General features: G+C 39.5%; 1 protein-coding gene and 1 non-coding gene across 5 annotated transcripts in view; one reads left to right on the forward strand and one right to left on the reverse strand.

Annotated features, from left to right (window-relative positions):
• The window catches only part of LOC105485412 (Rho GTPase activating protein 29), a 78,757-nt gene extending 73,318 nt beyond the window's left edge, over positions 1-5,439 (forward strand). For all 4 annotated transcript variants that reach the window (XM_011747759.2, XM_011747758.2, XM_011747760.2 and 1 more), the window contains one exon: positions 198-5,439. In XM_011747759.2, coding sequence (XP_011746061.2) covers positions 198-1,081 — 884 coding nt within the window. In that variant the 3' untranslated portion in view covers positions 1,082-5,439. The remainder of the gene's footprint in view (positions 1-197) is intronic.
• A 17,617-nt stretch (positions 5,440-23,056) lies between these two features.
• LOC112424926 (small nucleolar RNA U13) lies at positions 23,057-23,160 on the reverse strand. Its single transcript, XR_003018900.2, has one exon. It is a non-coding gene; the product is annotated as a small nucleolar RNA U13 (small nucleolar RNA).
• Between the last annotated feature and the right edge of the window lie 2,904 nt (positions 23,161-26,064).

The following is a 26,064-nucleotide window of genomic DNA, read 5'->3' on the forward strand; positions in this document are numbered from 1 at the left end:
AATTTGAACTTTTAAATTCAATATGCACCTTTAATACTGTGCAAATGTTTAACTCCTCTGCATAGATAACTGAGAATATTACTTTAGAAAAAATATGTAAGACTTGTATTGTCTTGATACAGTGTTCATCTCTAACTCATTCAGACTTACTTATTAACCATGTGCCGTGAACTTAAATAGATTGCTTTCATTTTCAGACAAAGCACAGTTGCTTCTAGACCAGGAGGTTGAATCAGCATCCCAAAAGACAGAAGATGGTAAAACCCTTAAGCCACTTTCTCTGAAATCTGATAGGTCATCAACAAACTGTGTGGAGAGGCATACTCCAAGGACCAAGATTAGACCTGTAAGTTTGCCTATAGATAGACTACTTCTTGCAAGCCCTCCTAAGGAGAGAAGTGGTAGAAATATGGGAAATGTAAATTTAGACAAGTTTTGCAAGAATCCTGCCTTTGAAGGAGTTAATAGAAAAGACACTGCTACTACTGTTTGTTCCAAATTTAATGGCTTTGACCAGCAAACTCTACAAAAAATTCAGGACAAACAGTATGAACAAAACAGTCTAACTGCCAAGACTACAATGATCGTGCCCAGTGCACTCCAGGAAAAAGGAGTGACAACAAGCCTCCAGATTAGTGGGGACCATTCTGTCAATGCCACTCAGCCCAGTAAGCCATACACAGAGCCAGTCAGGTCAGTGAGAGAGGCGTCTGAGAGACGGTCTTCGGATTCCTACCCTCTCGCTCCTGTCAGAGCACCCAGAACACTGCAGCCTCAACATTGGACAACATTTTATAAACCACATGCTCCCGCCATCAGTATCAGGGGGAATGAGGAGAAGCCAGCTTCACCCTCAGCAGCAGTGCCTCCTGGCACAGCTCACGATCCCCAGGGTCTCATGGTGAAGTCAAGGCCGGACCCAGACAAAGCATCAGCTTGTCCTGGGCAGGCAACTGGTCAACCTAAAGAAGACTCTGAGGAGCTTGGCTTGCCTGATGTGAATCCAACATGTCAGAGACCAAAGCTAAAACGAATGCAACAGTTTGAAGACCTCGAAGATGAAATTCCACAATTTGTGTAGGGTTGTCAAATTTCAGGGGTTTTTTGTTGTTATTGTTGTTGTGTTATTTTGTGGTATTGTGCTTATTTTGTGAAAGAGTGTTTTGACAGGGCCCCTTTTGTATAGGACTGCCAAATCATGGGTTTTGCCTTTTGTTGTTGTATCGTATTATCCTTTGTTGGTAATACTGAATGGTAGAATGTTTTGATAGGGTCACATTTGTGCCTCACTGGAATTATCTTTAAATTCTGTATTTTTGAAGTTGTGAATAAGATAGGTGGATTCATATTTTTTAAAGTTCAGTTGACTTTTCCCACCAAATGGTCCATTTGAATGCATCCCTAATATATGATAATAGTTCTCAACTAATAGGTGCAATTTGGGAAAATCAGGTTTATTTTTTGGAGTGAAACTATTATAAGTGCTTATTTATAAAAGGAATGTTTCTGAATGCAAGTGCCTAAAAAGATTTTGTTGGTATGAATATGTTTTTTCACATAACTTTATACTGCATCTTTTACATTTGTGCTTTTTTAAGATACATATGTAAGCTCTTATTTTTCATTTGGCAATTCACTTAATTTTTAAATGTTTACATAATGGCCAGAAGGCTTGCAAATCTGTATTTAATTGCATTTTAATTAATTGCCAGTTTTTACATGTGATAGTCAATTACATTGTATAAAGAAAATGCACTTAAACATGTTTCTAAATTATATAGTTCAGTTATGTTGTATTTGGCATTAGATGGTTTTAATACATTTGGTAGTTTTTTCACCCCTTGGCTTTATTTTATATAAACTTTTGTTATTCAGCAGTTCTGAACTTTTTGGTATTTTATAAATGGTCCAAAAAATGCATGTGTCAGAAGTTTTTAAATTCAGTGCATTTCCTCTTGATTTGTCTGGGTTAAAACCATTCCTTTTGTATGAAATGTTTTGACTTATGAATCATTTTATGTACTTGTTCTACCTGGATTGTCAACCATTGAAAGTGTATATTCCATCCAAATCAAGCTAAAATTTATTTAAGTTGATTCTGAGAGTACAGGTCAGTAAGCCTCATTATTTGGAATTTGAGAGAAGGTATAGGTGATTGGATCTGTTTCATTTATAAAATGTCCAGTTTTTAGGACTAGTACATTCCTGTTATTTTCTGGGTTTTATCATTTTGTCTAAAATAGGATATAAAAGGGACAAAAAATAAGTAGACTGTTTTTGTATGTGTGAATTATATTTCTACTAAATGTTTTTGTATGACTGTTATACTTGATAATATATATATATATATATATATCAACTTGTTAAATTATTTCAAGTTCTCGTGGCTTCTTTTCAATTGTTGCCTATTACAGTATGAGAGTTTAAGGTTATTAACCATTGGCTTAGAAGTCAACACCTGGGATCATACATCCCTTGACTACAATGTGGAATGAGTTTTATGGAAACTTGTTTTATAGTTCTATGTGATGTGAAGGTCTAGGGAGCAATAACCAGCCCTTTTTTTTCCTGAAGCCTTGTTTTTAGTCCTCATTGTACAAAATATAAAAGAATCATATTGCTGTGAATACCTAAAAAGAAAATTAGAGCCAATGTGTATTGAGCCTTCTCTGTGTGCCAGGAACTTTGCCAAGTTGCTACATGGATTATTTCATTTCAAGTCCAGAGCAACCTGTAATGGGTGGGTAATCATGTTATTTTTTCTGTGTTATAGGTAAGGAAACTAAGGCTTAGTTAAATGACTTGCTTCTGTGTTCCACAGGTGGAGTCAAATCTCAAACATAGGGCGGTCAGATTTTGATGGTTAGTGCTCTTAATGACTATGATTACTAAATGATATCTGGTAGTTTTTAACAACAGAAAATGCAACTTTAAAAATTTTTTATTGTGGTGAAATACACGTAACATGTACCATTTTTAAGTATATTGTTTGAACCATTTTTCAGCATATAGTTCAGTGGCATTAAGTATATTCTCATTGTTTTGCAACCATGAGCACCTATTCATCTCCAGAGCATTATCATCATCCTATACTAAAACTTAGAAAATGTACTTTTAAACTTCTTCAGTTTTCTTTTAATATATGGAGACAACCCAAAGGTTATATCCTGTAATAAACTCACTTCTCTGTTTTCCCTCACAGCTCAAAAATGAGAATTTCACTTTTGGGTCCTTTCTGCCTTTAGGGTTCCCTGGCATTTTGTCCATCTTAGAGCCTTAAGCCTCTAGATGCTTTCTAGTTTCCTGGGGCTCTGAGGCAAGTATCTCTTGAGACGAGGTTGCTATTTCTAGAGTGTCCACAGTGTGCAGTGTGTTGTGCTAGCTAATAATGTGGTGGAAATCATTTATCCAGAAGTTGTTTTATGCCACATGGAAAGATATGTGAGCAAAGGGAAGGGGCAACAGCGGGAGCCCTGTTAGTGCTGCCAGAACACCAGGAAGCCTTGTGGGAGGTGTATTGTCCAAGGTTCTGAGAAGTCATTTCTGAAGGGTTGATCATAACTTCCCTAGCCAAGTTTTACCTACAGAGAACTTAATTAGAATTTATGAGTACAGTATGTTAAATTACTTTTAGTGTACCTTAGGCAGTGTATTTGTTTTGATACAGAGACAAAGACTATATGATCCCTGAGACTTGTTGCCTAGTGAACTCATAAGCAGATAGAATTGTACGTCTGTTATTTGGGTGATTTAAAGATGGTACTATGGCTACACTATTCCTAGCTATCGTTATGTTACTTACAGTATTTATACAACTGGAAACACCTCTTTAAATGCCAACCATTGTATATTGTTAAATAACTTACAGTCTATGGAATTCTGTAGGTTTTTCTTTCCTACAGGTAGGAAATTATGGTGATGTGTTGATATGATTATATATGTAGACTATTCAGTTAACATCTAGGAGTTAGCAAAGTTGCTACATTCACAATCAGTATGTAAGTCATTTGTATTCCTGGATATCAACAACTAACAGAAATGAAAGTTTTTAGAAAGATCTCTTCAATATCATTTAAAAATACAAAATACCTAAGAATAAGTCTCACAAAAGATGTACAAGATCTTCATGGAGAAAATGTTAGACCATGTCAGGAAGCATTTAAGGAGATCTTAAATAAATGTAGCACTCCATAATGTACACAAATTAGAAGCTTCAGTCATGTAGAGATGTTAATTTACATTTGTAGATTCAATGTAATCCCAGCCAAAATATTTTTTTGCATTATTACCTCTATCTAATATGTATTTCCTTAAGACAAGGGCATTCCTACATAACCATAGTACCACCATCAAACTTAGGATATTGACATTGACATCATAATGATATCTAATCCACAGGCCACATTCAATCTGCTGATTCTGATTGCCTCAGTAATGTTACTGTGTTCCAGCATCCCAATCCAGGACCACATAGTGCTTTTAGTTGTCCTATCTCTTGTTTCATTCAGTCCGGAACAGCTTTTCAGACTTGTCTTTGACCTTGACACTTGAGGAGTATTGACCAGTTTGTAGAAAGTTCCTCAGTTTTGGTTTATCATTAGTTAAGACTCATAAGATTTAGGATAGACATTTTTGTCCAGTACTACAGAAATGATGCTGTATACTCAAATGTGTCATGCCAGGATGCACACAATGTCAATTTGTCTTATACCTGATGCTATTAATTTTAGTCACCTGGTTCAGATAGTATATACCAGGCTTCTCCATTGTAAAATTAGAATTAGGAAGTACTTTGTGAGGAGATTCTTAAAGATTGTAAATGTCCTGTTTCTCATCGAATTGTCACAGACTAGTTGAGTCTATTGACAATTCTTGACTGAACCAGTTACTATGTTGACTGTCAAATGGTGAGTCCATGGCTTCTGCCTTGGTTGGCATCCTACTACTGTATTAAGTGTCCTCACACTCAGCCAATCTACTCTGCATACATAAAATAAGCATGCAGTTCAGAAAACAGATTAAACAACTAATAGATTAAACTTCTGAGTTACAAGCTTTATTTGAGTTAATCTTCAGCCTTAATTAACAAAAAACTGTACATGACATGAAAACATGTCTCAGGTTTCTGGATACGGTTCATGCCCATTCGTTACAGGATGTTGTAAGTTGTCCTTTTATAGTGTTGACAGGATTGGAAACGAGATGAACAGTGACCATTACCAGTGAGGCATTGCTCATTGATAAGTGAATACAGCACTGAAATTTAAAAATCAGGCCGGGCGTAGTGGTTCACGCCTGTAATCCTAGCACTTTGGGAGGCCAATGTGGGTGGATCACAAGGTCAGGAGTTCGAGACCAGCCTGACCAACATGGTGAAAGCCCGTCTCTACTAAAAGTACAAAAATTAGCCGGGCGTAGTGGTGTGTGCCTGTAATCCCAGCTACTCAGGAGGCTGAGGCAGAAGAATTGCTTGAACTTGGGAGGCGGAGGTTGCAGTGAGCCGAGATCACGCCACTGCACTCCAGCCTGGGTGACAGGCTGAGTGAGACTCCATCTCAAAAAAAAAAAAAAAAAAAAAATTAAAAATCAGGATGACTATAACACAGCCTGACTATAAGAATGGCAAAATCTTATTTACAGTTGTAGACACAGACCTGACATACAATAGTTGCCATCTGCCAAATTCTCTGTAGATCATTTTATACCAAAAATTTGCTTTTAGAGATCTGCTAGCAAAATCAGAAATTTTCTGTATCAATTATTTTAATCAAAGTTGTAAGAGTTCATCTAGTAATTGCCAAAAAAAATCACTAGAATGTGTTGTGATTCAACACAGGAGACTAGGACGGGGAACCAAGGTCTACGTATTCTCCATCTCCAAGTATAGATACATAAGTCTCATGATTGAGATTCAATGAGAGTTTTAAATGATTTTTTTTGTTTTAAAACTGGATCATAAATGCAGCAGTGTGTATATATACATGTATCATTGAAAGAATGATTATAAAATGAATTCCCATTTGCCCCTAACACCCTTATCAGGATGTTAAGGAACCACCAGAATGCCCTTTCCTGATCACATGCCTGTCTCTTCTCACAGCAGGTGTACCCACTATCTTGAGTTTTATGTTAATCCTTCCTTGGCTTTAAAACAAACAAAGCTACCTGTACAATTGTAACTATAGTTTATTTTTCCTTTTTTAAAACACTAAAGTATTTTACTGGGTATTTATCCTGCAATGTATTATTATTCCCACTGTTGATGGGCATTTAGGTTGCTTTCAGGTTTTCTTCCTGCTATGAACAATGTTACATTGAAAACTTAATCTACTTTTCCCTTCATTCACTTTTTTTGTTTGTTTTTTGTTTTTTGTTCTAGACACATAGTCTTGCTGTGTCACCCAGGCTGGAGTGCAGTAGCGCGATCTCGGCTCACTGCAACCTCTGCCTTCCTGGTCCAAGCGATTCTCTTGCCTCAGCCTCCCGAGTACCTGGGATTACAGGTGCACGCCACCACACCCATTAATTTTTGCATTTTTAGTAGAGACAAGGTTTCACCATGTTGGCCAGGTTGGTCTCGAACTACTCACTTTGAGTGGTCCACCTGCCTCGGCCTCCCAAAGTGTTGGGATTACAGGTGTGAGTCACCGCACCTGGCCCTCCATTCACTTTTTTTAAAAACAACAACAACAACAACAAATATGCGGTGTGGTGATCATCTCATTTAATCTTTACTTAGGCAAGTGTGATGGTTAATACTGTCAGCTTGATTAGATTGAAGGTTACAAAGTATTGTTCCTGGGAGTGTCTGTGAGGGTGTTGCCAAAAGAGATTAACATTTGAGTCAGTGGGCTGGGGAAAGCAGATCCACCCTTAATCTGGTGGGCACAATCTAATCAGCTGCCTGCCAATATAAAGCAGGCAGAAAAATGAACAAGAGACTGGCCCAGCCTCCCAGCCTACATCTTTGTCCCATGCTGGATGCTTCCTGCCCTTGAACATTGGACTTCAGGTTCTTCAGTTTTGGGACTTGGACTGGCTCTCCTTCCTCCTCAGCTTGCGGACATCCTGTTGTGGGACCTTGTGATTGTGTAAGTTAATACTTAAGCTCTCCGTGTGTGTGTGTGTGTGTGTGTGTGTGTGTCCTATTCTGTCCCTCTAGAGAACCCTAATACAGATTTTGGTATTGGGAGTGGTTCTAGAGGAACAGAATATTAAGGATGGAGTTCTTTCATTGGTTTGGGATTTCTGGAGTTGGCTGCTTAATATTTAGACCCCAAAATGCTAAGGACTCTCCTTCTAATAGTATGGAGAACACTGATAGTCCTTGGTGTGAACTGTTTAGAGAGTTATGCAAAATAAATGCATTTGACACTCCTGATTCATTACTCATGAGAGTCAAGGAGTTTAGTGACTCTATGCATAATACCTTTCACCATATGTGGAGAACCAAGAAACATAATGAAGCTGGTTGGTTGCTCCTCTGTTCAGTGGACAAAGTGATGAAAGAAAATTATGAACTCAGAGATTCTGTCTCCCAGCTTTAGAAACAGATACTGAGCCTCAAATCTGCTAAGATTGCCCTGAGTGAGAATCTTATCTCCTGTAGAGAAACAGAAACAGATACTGAGCCTCAAATCTGCTAAGATTGCCCTGAGTGAGAATCTTACCTCGTGAAGAGCAAGAGCTGAAATTGTGGAAAAACAGACACAAGCTCTTATCATGTGAGTGGCTGACTTGTAACAAAATGATGCATGCACCAGGTGTCTACTGTTAAAGTGAGGGCATTTACTGGAAAAGAATAGGACCCTGAAACTTGGAATGGGGTTGTGTGGGAGGACCCTGATGATACTAGGGACACTGAGTTGTGGAATAGATTTGCAAGATCAGAACCTGCATCTTTGAAGAGCCCTGTAATTGCTGTAATTGCTCTTCTCTATGTCGGATCTAATAATGGAGACTTCAGTCACTCAACTACAAAATTTAAATACAGTGGAAATAATTGGATTCTGGGGTGGCGGAGGCCAAGTGATGACACTCAACCATCAAAGGCAGGGTGGGCATAGTTACCACAATGGATAGCAGAGGCAAAGCGGCAATCAGAATAGTCTGAGTCGTCTAGAGCGCTGGCCTTAGCTAATTAATCATGGTGTTCCTAGAAATGAAATGGATAGGAAGGCTACTGCGTTCCTACTTAATTTATACAAGCAGAAAATTTCTAGGTTGAATGGACAAAAGATTAATTTGAATTATAAAAACAGAGAATCACAGCCCCTCAATCAATTTCCAGACTTCAGTCAGCTTACAGACCCAAACCCCTTGAATGAAGGGGAGACCATGTCCCCTTGAGGAAGGACACCACTACATTACTGACAATTGATGCAGTGAATCTTTCTCCCATCCTTCCCCAAAGAGATCTCCGGCCTTTTACCAGGGTAACTGCACTGGGGAAAAGGAAATGATCAGACATTTCGAGGACTACTGGACTGTCAACTCTGAGCTGACACTGATTCCAGGAGACCCAAAATGTCATTATGGTCCGCCAGTTAAAGTAGGGGCTTATGGAGATCAGGTGGAGTTTTAGCTCAGGTCTGACTTACACTGGGTCCAGTGGGTCCCCAGACTCATCCTGTGGTCATTTACCTAGTGCTAGAATGCACAATTGGCATAGATATTCTTAGCAACTGGCAGAACCCCCACGTTGGCTCCCTCAATGGTAGGGTGAGGGATATTATAATGGGAAAGGCCAAATGGAAGCCATTACAGCTGCCTCTACCTAGAAAAATCAAAAACAATATTGCATCCCTGGAGGGATTGCAGAGATTAGTGCCACCATCAAGAACTTGAAAGATGTAGGGGTGGTGATTCCCACCAAATCCCCGTTCAACTTTCTCATTTGGCCTGTGCAGAAGACAGGTGGATCTTGGAGAATGAGAGTGGATTATTGTAAGCTTAACCAAGTGATGACTCCAATTGCAGTTGCTGTACCAGATGTGGTTTGATTGCTTGAGGAAATTAACACATCTCCTGATACCTGGTATGCAGCCATTGACATGACAAATGCCTTTTTCTCCATTCCTGTCCATAAGGCCCATCAGAAGCAATTTGCCTTCAGCTGGCAAGGCTAGCAATATACCTTTACTGTCCTACCTCAGGGGTATATCAACTCTCTGGTTTTGTGTCAGAATCTTATTCAGAGAGAGCTTGATTGCTTTTGCTTCCGCAAGATATCACACTGGCCCATTACATTGATGACATTATGCTGACTGGATCCAGTGAGCAAGAAGTAGCAAACACACTGGATTTATTGGTAGGACATTTGTGTGCCAGAGAATGGGAAATAAATCTGACTAAAATTAAGGGAACTTCTATGTCAGTAAAATTTCTAGGGGTCCAATGGTGTGGGGCCTGTTGAGATACTACTTCTAAGATGAAGGATAAGTTGCTGCATTTGGCCCCTCCTACAACCAAGAAAAAGGCGCAATGCCTAGTGGGCCTATGTGGATTTTAGAGGCAACACATTCCTCATTTGAGTGTATTACTCTGGCCCATTTATCGAGTGACCGGAAATGCTGCCAGTTTTTAGTGGGATCCAGAACAGAAGAAGGCTCTGCAACAGGTCCAGGCTGCTGTGGAAGCTGCTCTCCCACTTGGGCCATATGACCCAGCAGATCCAGTGGTGCTTGAGGTGTCAGTGGCAGATAGGGATGCGTCTTGGAGCCTTTGGCAGGCCCCCATAGGTGAATCACAGCAGAGGCCTCTAGGATTTTGGAGCAAGGCCCTGCCATCTTCTGAAGATAACTACACTCCATTTGAGAGACAACTCTTGGCCTGTTATTGGGCTTTGGTGGAAACTGAATGTTTGACTATGGGTCATCAAGTCACCATGCGACCTGAACTGCCTATCATGAACTGGGAGCTTTCTGACCCCTCAACCCCTAAAGTGGGTCGTGCACAGCAGCATTCCATCATCTAATGGAGGTGGTATATCTGTGATCAGGCTCGAGCAGGTCCTGAAGGCACAAGTAAGTTATATGAGTAAGTGGCTCAAATGCCCATGGTCTCTACTGCTGCCACCCTGCCTGCTCTACCCCAGCCTGCACTGATGGCCTCATGGGGAGTTCCCTATGGTGAGTTGACAGAGGAAGAGAAGACTAGGGTCTGGTTCACAGATGGTTCTGCACAATATGCAGGCACCTCCCAAAAGTGGACAGCTGCAGCACTACAGCCCCTTTCTAGGACATCCCTGAAAGGACAGCAGTGAAGGGAAATCTTCCCAGTGGGCAGAACTTCCAGCAGTACACCTGGTTGTGCACTTTGCATGGAAGGAAAAATGGCCAAATGTGCGATTATATACTGATTAGTAGGCTGTAACCAATGGTTTGGCTGGATGATCAGGGACTTGGAAGAAGTTAATCTCAAAAGAGATTAACATTTGAGTCAGTGGAAGAAGCATGATTGGAAAGAAGTGGAAGAAGCATGATTGGAAAATTGGCGACAAATTTGAGGAAGAGGAGTGTGGATGGACCTCTCTGAGTGGCCAAAAACCGTGAAGATATTTGTATCCCATGTGAGTGCTCACCAACGGGTGACCTCAGCAAAGGTGGATTTTAATAATCAAGTGGATAGAATGACCCATTCTGTGGATACCACTCAGTGTCTTTCCCCGGCCAACCCTCTCATCGCCCAATGGAGCCATGAACAAAGTGGCCATGGTGGCAGGGATGGAGGTTACGCCTGGGCTCAGCAACATGGACTTCCACTCACCAAGGCTGACCTGGCTGTGGCCACTACTGAGTGCCCAATTTGCCAGCAGCAGAGACCAACACTGAGCCCTCGATGATCAGCCCCATTCCTTGGGGTGATCAGCAAGCTACCCGGTGACAGGTTGATTTATTGGATCTCTTCCATCATGGAAAGGGAAGAGGTTTGTCCTCACAGGAATAGACACCTACTCCAGATATGGGTTTGCCTATTCTACATGCAGTACTCTGCCAAGACAACTATCTATGAACTCATGGAATGCCTTACCCACCATCATGGTATTCCACACAGCATTGCCTCTGACCAAGACACTCACTTCACAGCTAAAGAAGTATGGCAGTGGGCTCAGCCCCATGGAATTCACTGGTCTTACCATGTTCCCCATTATCCTGAAGCAGCTGGGTTGATAGAGGGATGGAATGGCCGTTTGAAGTCACAATTACAATGCCAACTAGGTGACAATACTTTGCAGGGCTCGGGCAAAGGTCTCCAGAAGGCCGTGTATGCTCTGAATCAGCATCCAATATATGGTACTGTTTCTCCCATAGCCAGGATTCACGGGTCCAGGAATCAAGGGGCAGAAGTGGAAGTAGCACCTCTCACCATCACCCTTAGTGATCCACTAGCAAAATTCTTGCTTCCTTTTCCCACGACATTACATTCTGCTGGCCTAGAGGCCTTAGTTCCAAAGGAAGGAATGCTGCCACCAGGAGACACAACAACAATTCCATTAAACTGGAAGTTAAGATTGCCACCTGGACACTTTGGGTTCCTCCTACCTTTAAGTCAACAGGCTAAGAAAGGAGTTACAGTGTTGGCTGGGGTGATTACCCAGACTATCAAGATGAAATCAGTCTACTACTCCACAACAGAGGTAAGAGTATGCGTGAAACACAGATCATTAGGGCATCTATTAGTATTACCATGCTCTGTGATTAAGATCAATAGGAAACTACAACAGCCCAATCCAGGCAGGACTACAAATGGCTCAGACCCCTCAGGAATGAAGGTTTGGGTCACTCCACCAGGAAAAAAACCACGACCTGCTGAGGTGCTTGCTGAAGGCAAAGGGAATACAGAACGGGTAGTAGAAAAAGATAGTCATTGGCTATGACCACGTGACCAGCTAAAGAACGGGGGCTGTAATTGTCATGAGTATTTCCTCCTTTTGCTAAAAACATGTTGGTGAATGTATACACTTGCACTAAGAAAGGATCTTTATTTTGGCCAGGCGCGGTGGCTCACGCCTGTGATCCCAGCACTTTGGGAGGCTGAGGCGGGCGGATCACTAGGTCAGGAGATGGAGACCATCCTGGCTAACACGGCAAAACCCTTTCTCTCCTAAAAATACAAAAAAATTAGCCAGGCCTGGTGGCCGGCTCCTGTAGTCCCAGCCACTTGGGAGGCTGAGGCAGGGGAATGGCGTGAACCCGGGAAGCAGTGCTTGCAGTGAGCCGAGATGGCGCCACTGCACTCCAGCTGGGCGACAGAGTGAGATTCTGTCTCAAAAAAACAAAAAAAAAAAGAATAAAAGAAGAAAAACACCTTTTCCTTTATCATGTGACATAAGATTTATTGACTTCATGTCAGCATTTAAGCATTGTTAACTTTATGTAATAGTATTTGGGTTGGGGACTGGTGCATTTCCGGTTGAACGAAGGATAGTTGCATTATGTTAGGTGTAATTATGAACTTGTTATTGTCTTTATTTGAAGATTATGTATGATCTCAGGAGTTGTGTATGGGTTCAAGTTGACAAGCAGCAGACTTGTGATGGTTAATACAGAGTGTCAACTTGATGGGATTGAAGGACACCAAGTATTGATCCTGGGTGTGTCTGTGAGGGTGTTGCCAAAGGAGATTAACATTTGAGTCAGTGGGCTGGGGAAGGCAGACCCACCCTTAGTCTGAGTGGGTACCATCTAATCAGCTGCCAGCGAATATAAAGCTGGCAGAAAAATGTGAAAAGGAGAGACTGGCCTAGCCTGCCAACCTACATCTTTCTCCCGTGCTGGATGCTTCCTGCCCTCGAACATCAGACTCCAAGTTCTTCAGTTTTGGGACTCGGACTGGCTCTCCTTGCTCCTCAGCTTGCAGACATCCTATTGTGGGACCTTGTGATTGTGCAAGTTAATATTTAATGAACTCCCCTAATATCCTATTAGTTCTGTCCCTCTAGAGAACGCTGACTAATACAGCAGGTATTCTTAACTGCCTTTTTCAGACAAGCAAATAGACTTCAAAGAGGTTAAATAACTTACTACAGGTTATATACCTAACAAGAAAGGGTGATAAGACTTCAACTCAGGTGTCTTTATTCTAAATTCTGTATCATTTCTAAATTCCTTCATCTTCATTTTTAGGCCAGAGCTGCTATAAATCATATACTTTCAGATTGTATTTTTTCATTCTAGTTGCAAGGAAATTGAAGTTTAGGGTTATCACATCCCAACTCCAATGTCATTTTTAGTGTGTATGTATAAAAGTTTATTCATTTAATTAAAACCTTTGTGTCTAAAATTGCTGAAGTTGTTCTGGGTTGCAGTGAGTTTTGTAGGTTCAGTTTTGTTAATGAGAGAACAACACAGCAGATGACAGAATTAACAAGTCCACCCCTCCACCCTCTGTCCCAGAAGAACAGTTTAGAAAACAGTGCTGTGATGGAGAGCTGTTGAAGACATAAGCATATGGAATAGAGCTTGAAGGAGATCACTTAGCTTCTACTCATAATCAGGAAAAGAGTCAGCAATCCAGGTGAGAAATAGGCCCTCCATTAAGCCACCCTCTGTGGGGATGATGACCTAAATTCCAGTTTATTTTTAGAAACACAATTGACAGGGATTAGTAACTCACTGTGAATGTGGAGTTGGGAAGGATAGAGAAAGGGATGCTTCCTGTGGAAACCTGAGGACAAATAGCTTAAGTGAAAACAAGGATTCCTGGCTTCCTTGCTCCTTTGGACAGAAGGAGGTTAAGGTTGGCAGTTTTCATCTTAGTGTTCTAGAAGGAAGCCATTTATGATTAGGACTGTTTTTAAATACACTGTCTTCTGATGTGGTGAATTCCCTCAAAACTGGGAAGCGTTAAGTCAAAATCTAAGTAACCACCTACCATGATTATTATTAGGTAGGAAACTGAGATAGATGGTCTGTACAGTCCGTTCAAGTTCTGAGCCTGAGTCTATGCCTTTGAATTTGAAATGAAAGAGATGTTTCTAGGTGCTGAAAATCTAAAATCACTGCATTAAGCAATTGCAGTATTTTTGTTATGTCACTGTTATGAATGTCAGCAAGGAAGCATTTAAACCCCATTACCTAGGAGACCTCTCTAGAGTGCTGGGGGAAAAATAATTCTATCTAAAGTAAAAATATCCTTCAGAAATTAAGGTGAAATATAGATGTTTTCAGACAGAAAGGAGAATTAGTTATCAGCAGCCTTACACTAATTGAAATGCTGATGGGAGGTCATTAGATAGAAGGAAAATAATCCCAGATGGAAATACAGAAATGAAGAAAAGGATGAAGCAAAATTAACCAGGCATTGTGGTGCATGCCTGTAATCCCAGCTACTTGGGAGGCTGAGGCAGGAGAATCGCTTGAACCTGGGAGGCGGAGGTTGCGGTGAACTAAGATCATGCCAGTGCACTTCAGCCTGGGCAAAAAACAGAAAGAAAGAAAAGGATGAAGAGCTCTAGAAAAGGTAAATATAATGAACATCAACTGTTACAAAACAATACTAATACTGGGAAGTGTAAAATTTATGCAAAACTAAAATACATGACAGCCATAATGGAAAAGGCAAAAAGCTGGAGTTAAAGTGTTATGAAGTTCTAGCACTGTCAAGAAAGTGGTAAAAGCAATAATTTGTATTAAAAATACCAAGATGTGTTTTGTAACATCAAAAAGAAGTTAAAAGAGGGGAAAATAGAATACTGGGGTAATTCAAAGAAAGGCAAGATTGAAGAAAAAAGGTAAATGAAACAGTGGGTTACATAGAAAGTAAATAGTAGGATGGTAGATATAAACCTGCTTAAATTAGTAATCACATTAAATGAAAATTGACCAAACATTCTGAGTATTAACCTACTGTTGTTGCACTAGGAAAAAAACAAAATCTATCTACATCCTGTCTTGAAGAGACACGCCTTAAATAAAGGTGCACAGGAAGTGCAAGGACGGAAAAGAATACAACTTGCAACCAGTGGAAAAACTGGTATAGCCATACTAATGTCAGATAACACAGATTTTAAGTCAAGGAGGATTACTGGAGATAAAGAGAGATATTCCATAATGATAAGTCAATCAACAAAGAAGATTTCAAAATTCAAAATAAGATCATTTCAAAATATATAAGGCAAAAATAGACAGCTAAAAGGAAAAATGGACAAATCCACAATCATAAGGGTTACTTTAACACACTTCTGAACAGAAAAAAATAAAAATTAAACAAAAAAACAAAAAATAAAAATCAAGACCACAGTTAACAAACTTAACTAACACACAGAGAACACTGTCAACCGTGACAAAATTCGTATTTCATTTAAGCTCATATTTAAATTTTACCAAAATTGACAATAAGCAGGCCATATAGAAGGCCTCAAAACATTTCAGAGGGTGGAAATTATTCAAAATGTGCTCTCTGACCTTAGGGAAATTATACTAGAAATCAATAACAAAAGATAACTAGAAAATCCTCAACTGCCTGGAGATTAAACAGAACACACTTCTAAATGATCTGTGGATCAAAGAAGAAATAAGAAACACTAGAAAATATTTCAAACTGACCAGTAGCGAAGATGTGCCATATTAAAAATTGGCTACAGCTAAAGCAATGCCTGGAGAGAGATTCTTAGCCTTCACTACATGTCTTGGAAGGTTGAAGGGTTAAAATCAATTAAACTTTATCTTAAGAAGCAACAAGAGAGGCTGGGCACGGTGGCTCATGCCTGTAATCCCAACACTTTGGGAGGCCGAGATGGGTGGATCACCTGAGGCATAAAGATTGGAAAAGAAGAAATAAGAGACCAGCCTGGCCAACATGGTGAAACCCAGAAACCAGTAAAACCAAACAAAATTAAAGAAAAATAATAAAGCTAAGGACTGATTCTTTGAAAAGATTAAGAAAATTGATAAACCCCCAGTAAAACTAATCAATAAAAGAAGAGGAAAAATAACATCAGGAATGAAAAAAGTATTACTAGAGACTACAAACATTGAAAGATATGATGATATAATGAACAACTTAACACAATTTGAAAATTTGAATAAGAACAAAATTAAGGACAAAATAAACTGACAAAAAATCTGGAGAGTCCCCATTTACTAGTGGAAATCGAATCTGTTATTTAAGACATTTCCACAAGCAAAATGTAAAGCCTCACCAGTGAATCCTTTCAAACGTTTAAGGAAGACATTACCCCAATCTTATGCAAGTTCTTCTAGAAACTAAAAAGAAGAGAATACTTCCAAACTCTGTAAGTTCATCCTCACCTTGATGCCAAAACCTGACAAAGACATCACAATATACAGAAAAGCAACTCTCAGTATATTAAAAGAATTAATTGTATGTATATTACTACCAAGTGAGGTTACTTCTTTGTGTGTGCAAAAGTAGTTTAACATTTGAAAAATCAATCAACATAATTTACACATTAATTTTCTTAAAGGGATAAAAACATAGCTCTCTCAATAAATAAATGCAAATTTTAAAAAAGATTTTATAAAATTCAACAATATGATTTTTAAAAATACTCTTAGCAAACTGTAAGCTATGACTTCCCTAAACTGATAGAGATACACTCTTCTGCAGACTATTTAGTGATAAAATATTTAAAGGTTTGGCCCCGAGATTGGGAATCACACAAGAATATCTACAGTTACAACCTCTATTCAACATTGTACTAGAGATTCTAGCCATAAAATAAGGCGAGAAAAAGAAATGAAAGGCATAAAGATTGGAAAAGAAGATATAAAATAGTCATTGTTTGCAAATGATGTAATTATTACAGGGAAAATTAAAAAGCATTTATAACCTGTTAGAATTCGAATTGGAGATGAATTTAGAAAAAAAAAACTGCTTAAAATTCAGTATTCACAAGTCACTTATATATTAACACCAAACAGGAAATGGAATTTATGAAATGATATTATTTAAAATAACATCAAAACATCAAATATTTAGGAAATCTAAGGACAGATGTATACAGATGTACATCTGAAATACACAAAATATTTTTGGCAAAAATTAAATAACCAAACAGAAGAATATATCATTTTTGTGAATTGAAAGGTTCAGTATTATAAAGATGGCAGTTCTCTCCCAAGTTGATATATACATTCAACCAAGTCTTATTTATTCTTGTTAAGTACTTTACAAATGTGCTTTGAGGCACTTTGATGTAGTCTGTCTCATGATCCTCAAAAAGGCAGAGTAGGTGTTTTGAACTCTCTTTTAGTGGGTTCAAAGACTTGCCATACAGCTAGTAAGAGAAGGTAGCACCCGAACTATATCTCTTTGTTGTAAATTACTTTTTACTTTGACATTCTTTATTTTTCACTTTATTATTATTATTATTATTTTGAGACAGAGTCTCACTCTGTCGCTCAGGCTGGAGTGCAGTGGTGTGATCTCAGCTCAATGCAACCTCCGCCTCCCGGATTCAAGCGATTCTCATGCCTCAGCCTCCCAAGTAGGGTTACAGGCATGCACCACCATGTTCAGCTAATTTTTGTATTTTCAGTAGAGACAGGGTTTCACCATGTTGGCCAGGCTGGTCTGAAACTCCTGACCTCAGGTGATCCACCCGCCTTGGCCTCCCAAAGTGTTGGGATTACAGGCGTGAACCACCGCGCCCAGCCTCTTTTTCACTTTATGCCACAGACTATTCCAGTCCTATTCTACCTGGCTACATCCCTTCCTCATAGGATCCTTCCTCAAAGGATCCCAGAGATCCCTTGGGGAACACACTGTTGGATTTAACTCACCTCAAAATCCAAGTCTTTAAAAAAAAAAACTATGCATGCTGCATATTATGGAAATTTATTCATTTAAATAAATGCCTTGAATTTAAAGTTAGAAAAAATTTTCCACCCAGCACTGGAGTTTGCAGACTGATTGTCAGACTTTGTTGCCTCCTTCAAAACTAGCACCATTCAAGGGACACTCTGGAGATGTGAGACTAAATATTTAACTGAATATTGTAATTAGTTTTGTAACAACAAAGTGGTTCTAGCTGGCTCCAGAAATTAATGCCTAATCTGGAGAAAGCCCTACATTATTTTGGGATCTTGTAAGACTTCATGTGATAAAGACAAAAATTTTCTAGCATGAGGGAGTTGAGTCGGTTGTGTAAGTTACACATTGTTTTGGTTACTCATTGAATAGGTCTTTTCTTTCCTCACCGCTTTCCTCTCTTTTAAGTTATGTATGATGCTGAAGAGGGATTTTTTTTTGTTTTTTTTAAAGCTCATAAGCTTATTTGGGCTAAGCTTTTATCAGATAAGGCTCCTCATAAAATAATGTGTCCAGCACTGTTCAGAGCTTCCCCAGTGTTACCAGCCTCCCTTGGAATTACACTGAAGTTGTCATTGGTCAGATTACATTTGAAGTATAATCTGTAATAATTAAATGTGTAATTTAAGAAGAATGTAGACATATACCAGTTGGCATTGATGATGGAGCACTGAGAACTTATTCAAGAAATGTTGAGGAACTATAATTAACAAAATTTTAGTGACCTATTGTGAATGTAGAATTGGGAAGGTGAGGCTGGAGTTGGACAAGGTAGGGAAGGGCCAGAACCTGTAAACCAAGTCACATGATGAATAGGTGAAGACTGGAGGTTCCTCTCCTGGAAAAGAGGAAACTAGGGACATGACGGCTGTCTTCAAATACTGCAAGCAAATAGGAATTAAAATTACACTATTTATTTGCTCCTTTGGGAAAAAGATATGATCAAAAGCTAAGATTAATGGAGAGGCACATTTCTGCTTTATATAAAGAACTCATTTTACAATTAGAATAGTTCAAAATGGAACACATGACCTTGTGATCTATCAGTCATTAGGGACACACTCAAAGCAAAAACTACATGACCACTATCTTAGTCTGTTCTTGCTGCTATAACAAAATACCACGGCCTGGATAACTTATAGACAACAGAAATTTATGTATGACAGTTCTGGAGGCTGAGAAATCCAAGATCAAGGCACCAGCAGATTGGGCGTTTGGGAAGGGTTTGTTCTCTGCTTCCAAGATGGTGCCTTGCTGTTGTGTCCTCACGTGGCAGAAGGGTGAATGCTATGTCCTCACATGTTCAAAGGCAGAAGGACAAAAGGGGCCGATTGCTGTGTGAAGCCTCTTCTATAAGGGCATTAATCTCATTCGTGGGGATGATGATGATGCCCTCATGACCTAATCACCTTCTAAAGGCTCCACCTCTTAATACTATCACTTTGGTGATTAACTTTCAACATATGAATTTTGGAGAGACACATTCAGACCATAGAAACCACCTTTAAGCATATTGTGGAAAAAAAAATCTTTTTGGGGAAAGGAAGTAAAAAAAAAACCTCATTCCCAGCTGGGCTGCATTCAAACATGCTTTGATACACAAGTGTTCCTTTGGTGAAATAGCTTACATCCTGTGACCTCAACTCCCTGCCAGGATCACTGGGCTGTTGTTCTTGGCTTCCAGTCTTCTGTCTTATTAGAAACATAAATGTGATATTACTATTGGGTTGTTATATTCAAAGATTTTTGTGTCTTACATAAAGTTATGGGTTGCACTGAATACATTTATTTATAACTTAATTCAACAAACATTTAATGACAACTTACTATGTCCCATCACTATACCAGATACTAGACACGAAATGGCAATTAAAAAACACTCCCTGTCCTTGTAGAGCATAGAACATAACACTATCAGAAGCTGGCAGTGAGTGAGTGCTCTCAGAGAGTTCTATTATCAGATTTATTTGGAAAAGTCAGATTTGGTTAAATACCATTTTTTCCCAAGAATGAATAGCAGAATTTCCCTGTATAAAAAGCCCAAGATTAGAAGCCAATTTTAAATTAAAGCTAAAATAGTATGACTTATATTATTCTGAAAATGTTGTCATTCCCCATTTCCAAAATAATACAATGAATAATCAGAAAAGCTGTATCCATGATTTTCTTTTAGGAGACTTTAATACAAAACTACTGTGAACTTCACCTAAAATATGTCTTCTGCTGCTTGTCTAGATCTGAATGTCCAGTACAGCTATCAGAAGCCACAGGTGACTATTTACATTAAACGAGTTAACATTATATACAATTTAAAGTTTAGTTCCTCTGTTGCACTAGCGATATTCCAAGTGCTCCATAGCCACATGTGGCTGGTGGCTTCCATATTTGACAGTGCAGCTATAGAACATTTCCATCACGGCAGGAAGTTCTGTTGGCAGTACTGATTGAAAGAGGGCTCATCACATCCAGAAGCTGGTCCTATAGCTGGGGAGCAACAACAAAAAGTATTTGATAAAGTTTAATGCCCTTTCATGATTTAAAAACAACAACAACAAAATGAACAAACAAACAAACAAAAACTCTTAGCAGTTTGTGAACAGAAGGGGATGTCCTTAAACCAGAAGATGACTTTCTCACTGAACCACTTGAGTCAGAGCATCTCATGATATCTTAGGAAGATAGTGTAAATTAGAAAACGGCCACTTTGCTGTGTATATACCAAAGGCATCATAATGACTTAAAAATATCCCAACAGTTGTGTACAAATATGGGTTGACAATGTGTTAATCAAATGTTACGAATACAAGTATAAGAATAACCGGCAAGGCGGTGGCTCATGCCTGTAATCCCAGCACTTTGGGAGGCTGAGGTGGGTGGATCACCTGAGGTCGGGAGTTCGAGACCAGCCTGACCAACATGGTGAAACCCCATTTCTACTAAAATACAGAAAATTAGCCGGACATAGTGGTGTGTGCCTGTAGTCCCAGCTACTTGGGAGACTGAGGCAGGAGAATCACTTGAACCTGGGAGGTGGAGTTTGCAGTGAGCCGACATCACGCCACTGCACTCCAGCCTGGTGACAGAGCAAGACTCCGTCTCTAAAAAAAACCAGCAAAATAAATTTATCTGATGTATGTTGGCATAGTCCTAAAAGAACAGACTATACATTCTGCCATGAAGCAAAGTCAAGTAAAGGATATGTTGTATAAAGTTAAAATTCTTTTGAACTTCTGGCTCAACAGTTAAGTATATTGGTCTGAGTGCTCACAAGGGGCTGAACTAGACTTCTGAAATTCAGGAGCCTTATTTGACAGTGGCCTGCCTTCAGCTTATCATGTGCACATATGTGTATGTGTGGTTTTTGCTTTATTAACTGTAGCCATTTTATTCACTGTTTTTTTCTGTATGGTAATTTTTCTAGTTGTAGGAATTCTTAGGTGCTGGTGAAAAAGGCTACAGTGCCACTGCAGTTCTACATACTAGTAGAGCTAAATTCCAATTTACATTTTAAAACAGAGCCTTGTATGTTATCTTTGATCTACAATCTAGTATCAGTAATCACAAGGTCTAAAAATAATGGCAACTAAAAATCAGTCACTTCCTACTTGCTCTATGCTGGACATTGTGCAATGTGTTTCATTCCATTTTTCTTATTTCCTTTGTATAATAACTCTGTTATCTAAAATAGTATTAGCCCCATTCAACACATAGTCCAACAAGCTGAGCTAAGTTGCCCAAATAATATGCCAAAATCATGCCCAATTGTTCAATCAGGTTTGAACCCCGTCTGATTTCTATATCTGTACTTCTTTCGCTGTCCCATGATCTAGGGCTCCTGATTAGGAATCATAATAATAAATGCCATTTTCTAGTGTTTATTACATACAAGATAATTCTAAGCATTTTTCTCAGTAGGTCATTTAAACCACACAGGTACACATAGGATTCTTTTTTCACAGATGAAGACACATGGGGCAGTGGGATTGCCTAGCCCAGTGCGGAAGTGGCAGGCAGGGCTGAGCCAGGACCTAGGCAACTAGGCTTCAGAGTCTGTGCTCTTCTCCATTACGCTCTAAGTTTTTCCCTCAGAAATTTAAGAATATACGTTGGTGTTTATAGTCCAACTGCAAGGAACTGGGTCACTTAGAATGCTCTACAAATATATGGAGGACTTGGGAAAGCAAATCAAAATAGCCTTGGAACCCAGGGAAGAGAGGCCAGCAGTCCCAGGCATGGAAGAAGGTTAGGTGAGACAATGACCAAAAATGATTCTGGTGGGCCCTGGTGCTCAGGGCCAGCTGCAGCTCAAAGTCAGGACGGTGGCAAGGCACGGAATTGTTGGATGTTTTTCAGCAGTGAACAGGAAGGCAGGAGAGTGGAGGGCTGGAACATTCCTGGAACTGGAATTTTTTAGGGTAGACACAGCAAAAAATCATAGAGTTTGAGGAACTAAGGGTTCTGGGTGACAAAACGTGGACCATGGGTTCAGACTAGAGAAGAAAGAAAATCTGGGAGCAGGCCGGGTGCAGGTGGCTCACGCCTGGAATCCCAATACTTTGGGAGGCCAAGGCAGGTGGATCATCTGAGGTCGGGAGTTTGAGACCAGCCTGACCAACATGGGGAAACCCTGTCTCTACTAAAAATACAAAATTAGCCAGGCATGGTGGCACATGCCTGTAATGCCAGCTACTGAGGAGGCTGAGGCAGGAGAATCATTTGAACCTGGGAGGTGGAGGTTGTGGTGAGCTGAGATTGAGCCATTGAACTCCAGCCTAGGCAACAAGAGTGAAACTCTGTCTCAAAAAAAAAAAAAAGAAAAGAAAAGAAAAGAAAATCTGGGAGCAGATGGGAAAAAATGGCACTTTTAAACTTACTCAGCCTTCATTTGACAGAATGGATATTATGCTTTATTAGTTGATCAGTTAAGGAGAGCATCTAAGTCGTCTAATATGATATGCTCTCACTGGGTTGAGTATAACTGAAAAGCAGATTGAGTGAGTTGGCAAAATCCTTGGGATTCAGGGCACAGTTACATCTGGTTGGTGTGTAAATTGGTGTCACTTTTCTGAGGTTAATTTTCCAATGTCTGCCTACTGAAATCCTGATAGTCCTTTGACTCAGCTACTTCACCTCTTTGAATTGATCTTATGGAAATGCTCAAGTTTTCATGAACATATCTTCAAAGAAGCAAGTTTTAAAAGACTAACCATGTTTGAAGTGGTTATGCTAATCTAAATGCACGCAACCATATATGTATACAAAGTGTACTCTTTTTTCCTCATGTCACATGGGCAATGTGCTGATGTTGTAACAAGGTTTGAGGGAGGCACATTTTACACATGAGCCTGACACCCCAATCATCATGCTTATGAACTACAAGAGGTCTTCAAAGAGTACCTTAATATAACTTTAGAGATCTGTACCTCTGTCAAAAAGTCAACAGGTTTTTTTTTCTGCTAAGCAGAAGGAAGTATTCACTAATGCGTACGTATCTTTTAGACTGAGAATAATTTGTTTAAAAAAGTATATAACCCGGCTGGGCGCGGTGGCTCACGCCTGTAATCCCAGCACTTTGGGAGGCTGAGGTGGGTGGATCACGAGGTCAGGAGATCAAGACCATCCTGGCTAACATGGTGAAACCCCGTCTCTACTAAAAATGCAAAAAAAATTAGCCGGGCGTGGTGGCGGGCGCCTGTAGTCCCAGCTACTCGGGAGGCTGAGGCAGAATAGCGTGAATCTGGGAGGCGGAGCTTGCAGTGAGACGAGATTGCACCACTGCACTCCAGTCTGGCCGACAAAGTGAGACTCCGTCTCAAAAAATAAAAATAAAAAAATTATGTAACGTATCATTTGAAAGTGATTTCATCCGTCCAACCAGTCAGGCTTTCTTATTAAGCGTCACACAAATTTGGTTATGGTACGTAAAGTGACAACCCTTTCTTTCTTTCTTTTGTTTTTTCAGATGACATTATATACTTATTCAAAGACAAAGAGCTCAAAACATCATTCCTCCCCCAAATGAAAAATGTCTGGGAAATTTCCTAATCCATCTTCTCTGAAACCCAATTGGGAAGCTAGCCACCTTGAGTTCTATACTTGAAAGGCAAAGACTAGATCTGTAAGTCTGCCTGTATGTAGACAACTTCTTACAAGACCTCCTAATGAGAGTAATGGCAGAAATAGGGGAAATGAAAATTAAGACAAGTTTTGCAAGTGTTATTCCAAAGAATCCAGAATATTTCCATTTTGCCCATGGTAAAACTATCCAAGGAAGATTAAGTAATTTGGATTGGTCAGGATGTGAACCTAGGCTGGCCTGGCTTCTAAGTCTGTGATTTTTCTGTTATCCCATGACATGGTGTACACTACAAGAAATGCTGATCTTAATAACATAGCTACCTGTATTGAGAATTCATTAGGTCAGGTACTCTTCTAAGCACTTTGTTTCTATTCTCACTCAGCAAATTTTAGTGAGCTCTTTATTGATTTACAAGATTATGCATCTATGAACTCAGTTACACTGGCTGTTAATTAAATTCCCCTCAAGTTTGGTTTGTAAAAAATTAATTGATGTTCATTCTTTTTTCAGAAGACACCAGGTTTTTAGCCTTGGATCAAGATATCTAAAAAAATAAAATAAAAATTCAGTAAAAATCTAGATCTTGCTCAGCTCCAAATTCTTGAACTGCTTTCAGAGTACTGAGAACATTATAGCCCAAACATGCAATGGCATTTTATAAGCCTCATGAGCTCTGAGGACTAAGTTCTGATTTTTTTTTTTTTTTTAAATCTTGTCCAGATCCCTATCTAAGGGGTCTAGGGAGTCATGCCCTACAAACCATAAATTCTCATCAGATGGATTTTATTTAACCCTATATATTGTGACTTACTTTCCAACCTGACTGTGGCATAACATTATGAGACAAGGAAGAAAATAAAAATATTTTACTCCAAAACATGTTTATTTGCCATATCTTGAAATGGCCCTGCAAAGCTGTCTTTCATGGGGGAAAATTTGCATCTGTAAAGAATCTCTATAAACATAGCTAGATCTTTTACTTCCAGGCCCTCCCAATCCTAAAGAGATTAACTGAAAGTCTAGCACTTCTTAAAGATCTGAGTAGGAAACATTTCATCTGTTATCTCTAAGGGCAGCCACTGTAAGACTTCAAAAGACCCTTGGTCTTCACAATCTTTTATCTTAACCTGAACATTTTCCTTCTATTAACCCCAGTCTTCAGACAAACTCAACCAATTGTCAATCAGAAAATGTTTAAATTCACCCGTAGCCTGGAAGCCCCCTGATTTGAGTTGTCCCAACTTTCTAGATGAAAGCAATGTATTTCTTTTTTTTTTTTTTTTTTTTTTTTTTTTTTGAGACGGAGTCTCGTTCTGTAGCCCAGGCTGGAGTGCAGTGGCCGGATCTCAGCTCACTGCAAGCTCCGCCTCCCGGGTTCACGCCATTCTCCGGCCTCAGCCTCCCTAGTAGCTGGGACTACAGGCGCTGCCACCTCGCCCAGAACAGCGGCTATTTTTTGTATTTCTTAGTAGAGACGGGGTTTCACCGTGTTAGCCAGAATGGTCTCGATCTCCTGACCTCGTGATCCGCCCATCTCGGCCTCCCAAAGTGCTGGGATTACAGGCTTGAGCCACCGCGCCCGGCCACCAATGTATTTCTTAAATGTATTTGATTGATGTCTCATACTTCCCTAAAATGAATAAAACCAAGCTGCGTCCCCAACTACCTTGGGCACATGTTCTACAGACCTCCTAAGGACTGTGTCGTAGGCCGTGGTCACTCATATTTGGCTCAGAATAAATCTTTTCAAATATTTTGCAGAGTTTGACTCTTTTTGTTGACAGCTCCTTCTTAGCCATATGCACATCACTACATATTGTGTTTTGGAATTTACAAATGCTAAATGCTAATTTATAATTTTAAAGGTTCTATTGATTTTTTGCTGCCATAAAATGATCTATTTGAATCTATCTTCGATAAAGTACAGTTGTCAAGCTGCTTGATGGAATCAGCAAGAAACAGCTTCACTTCCTACAGTGGAACCAAGTGCTTAAGCAGAGAAACAGTGTTTCTGACTATCATGGTTAAAAAAAATCTCTCCAATATAAATTATAGGGTGGTAAAAAGAGCTGAAAGATTTTGTTTTGTTTTGTTTTTTAACAGTTTTTATTTTCCGAATGACAACAGCTTCATTTTCCAATATTTTCTGTAGTACACAAAACCTACCATCTGTATTTATATATTTTTACACCAGAATTTTCATTTTTACC

Source organism: Macaca nemestrina, chromosome 1 (assembly GCF_043159975.1).
Source record: "Macaca nemestrina isolate mMacNem1 chromosome 1, mMacNem.hap1, whole genome shotgun sequence".
NCBI lineage: Eukaryota > Metazoa > Chordata > Mammalia > Primates > Cercopithecidae > Macaca > Macaca nemestrina.